Genomic DNA, 2,202 nt, shown 5'->3' on the forward strand with positions numbered 1-2,202 from the left:
CGAGCATCCTTTTCCTACGCTTTCTGCATCACACACAACACAGAACAACCAAATCTTCAAAAACAAAGAGAGAAAAAAATCAAAATACCAACCGAGACTGAAAATGGAATCCATGTCAGTGTGGATCACGTCGACGAAGAGAGCGTCCGACGGATCGAGGCGAACGCGGGTCGGAAGGTACTGGAAAAAGGGCTCGGCCGGGTCCAGCCCCGTGATCCTGCCTAGGCCCGGCACCTGCTCGCCCGCGTACCCTGAGGCAAGTCCGGCCGTTGAGGATCGTGTTGTGTTTTGTGCACGGAGGCAGATAGATGGATAGACGGGTCGACAAAGTGATAGATAAGATGGTTGCGTCTTTTTTTTTTAAGATAACAGATTCGTGGTTGACTTTCATATGAAGAAATACGTTCGAACTGAATTAAAATTATAAATCAGTCAAAAGAAGTACAATTTTTTCCCGTTTGTTTAGATATTAGAAATATATTGATGACAAATCCCATAAGCTCAATCTTCATTTTTCTATCTATTACATTAAACCGAAGGAGTACCTGCAGTGTGGGAACCCAGTGAGTGTCCTATGATATGGACGTCGTGCGGGTGAAGTCCCATGGTGTTGTTCAGATAGTTGATCAGATGGGCGACCTCGAGACCGACCACGCGCGTGTTGGCGGTGGCCTGCGAGTACAGGGCCCGCGACCCCCCAGACCAGTCCACGGTGAGCACGTTGTAGTCGTCGTAGGCCAGCAGGTTGCGTACCATGTCCTGCAGGAGGGCTCGTGGAGATTATTCAATCTGGTTATTTATCTTTCGTTGAGTGTTTGCGGATGATTTATGATATAAACCATATGAAAAGATGTTATTTCGTTATGTCTTGTCCATGTTTAGAGATTGTATTTGATATATAATTACTGGGAAACAATGATCATCTACTGAGTACCGGTGATTTGTGCATAGCTGTATCATTAAGGTATGCATCTTCCTTAAATAACTTTCGCTAATCCTCAGCGTCATGTCACAGACCCAGTGCGACGTAGGGCTTCAACCTCAGCCGGAATCCACTTACCAGCATCCACGTGACGAAGCTCCCGTCTAAGAACCCGTGGATGAGGATCTTGGTCTTCCTCTCCGGCCTGAAGGTAGTGTTCGCGATCTTGTGGAGGTCGAGAGCTTCCACCACCGTGCCTTCCTTGTCCTCCCTCGTGTGGACGGTGAACAGGACGTTGATCTGCTCGCGAGGGTAAGGTGGAAGGTTGACTGGCCGGTGGATCGGGTGGAAGAAGTCGCTGTCGGTCGTAATGCAGCCGAGCTCGCCGAAGCAGTGCTCGTCCACCTCGTCCTCCCCTTCTCCTGTTGCCGGCGAAGGAACAGCGATGCGTTGGAATTACTTTTTAAAAAAATCTACTGTGTTGATGGCATGTCAGAAAAAAAAAAACAATTATAAACTTCAATGCCATATAGTGTTCTTATTGTGCATTCTAGCGCATTAGTGAAGCAAACCATTGCTGAGTAAACATCATTTTGTTTAGGCTACATCAATACTTCCCCGTTTTACGAAAAAGACAACCAAATAACTGGAGATAAGTGAAAAAAAAGAATTGACGCAGAATTAACCAATAAAGAAAATGGCATGCTAGCTACAAGAACAGCGTGTGCACCTTCCGACTCACTGCTGTTAATCCTGGGCAATATAGGGCTAACGAGAGGCTGATAAAGAGGATGGACTGATGCCCGGAGGACGTTCCCAATGACTGGCATGTCACTCAGGCCAGACATGAGGCCGCGAAGAAACGGGTTGTAGTTGTCCTGCGCCGCCGCCGTCGTGGCTGCCAACATCAGCAACCATAACTCCATCTTTTAGGCACGGATCCTGTGGCGTACATAAAATAGCTGTTTGTGAAAATGTGGGATGGGTAGCTGGAAGTATAAGAGACTTTTAAAGTGACAGAAATGTGTCAAATGTTTATTTCAAGGCAATGGGCACTGACAAAACAATAGAATATTACCCACGGGTACTGACTGTGTACATTTTCTTTTCTAATACAGAAACTGAGGGAACGTTCTTATCGTTTTGTTATATCAGTGAATCAGTGAGAGTATACTTAGTCAGTATCCTTCTAAGATTATAATGCCACATATACTAATGTGCATAGATAGATCCCAAATGTGATTATGCGTATATATAAATGAGTCATTGCCCAAAATTCA

The 2,202-nt window shown here is 45.5% G+C and overlaps 1 protein-coding gene across 2 annotated transcripts in view; it reads right to left on the bottom strand.

Annotated features, from left to right (window-relative positions):
• LOC119587131 (pancreatic triacylglycerol lipase-like) overlaps positions 1-2,202 on the bottom strand; it is a 19,175-nt gene that overhangs the window by 4,269 nt on the left and 12,704 nt on the right. The window contains exons 2-5 of one of the 2 annotated variants that reach the window (XM_037935882.1): positions 1,665-1,864; positions 1,061-1,344; positions 546-759; positions 93-251 (exon numbers count right to left, since the gene is read on the bottom strand). In XM_037935882.1, the coding sequence (XP_037791810.1) occupies positions 93-251; positions 546-759; positions 1,061-1,344; positions 1,665-1,848 (841 nt within the window). In that variant the 5' untranslated portion in view covers positions 1,849-1,864. Of the gene's footprint in view, positions 1-92; positions 252-545; positions 760-1,060; positions 1,345-1,652; positions 1,865-2,202 lie in introns of both variants that reach the window. The other variant, XM_037935881.1, reaches the window with a different exon arrangement.

This window comes from Penaeus monodon, chromosome 22 (genome assembly GCF_015228065.2).
Source record: "Penaeus monodon isolate SGIC_2016 chromosome 22, NSTDA_Pmon_1, whole genome shotgun sequence".
NCBI classification, from domain to species: Eukaryota; Metazoa; Arthropoda; class Malacostraca; order Decapoda; family Penaeidae; genus Penaeus; species Penaeus monodon.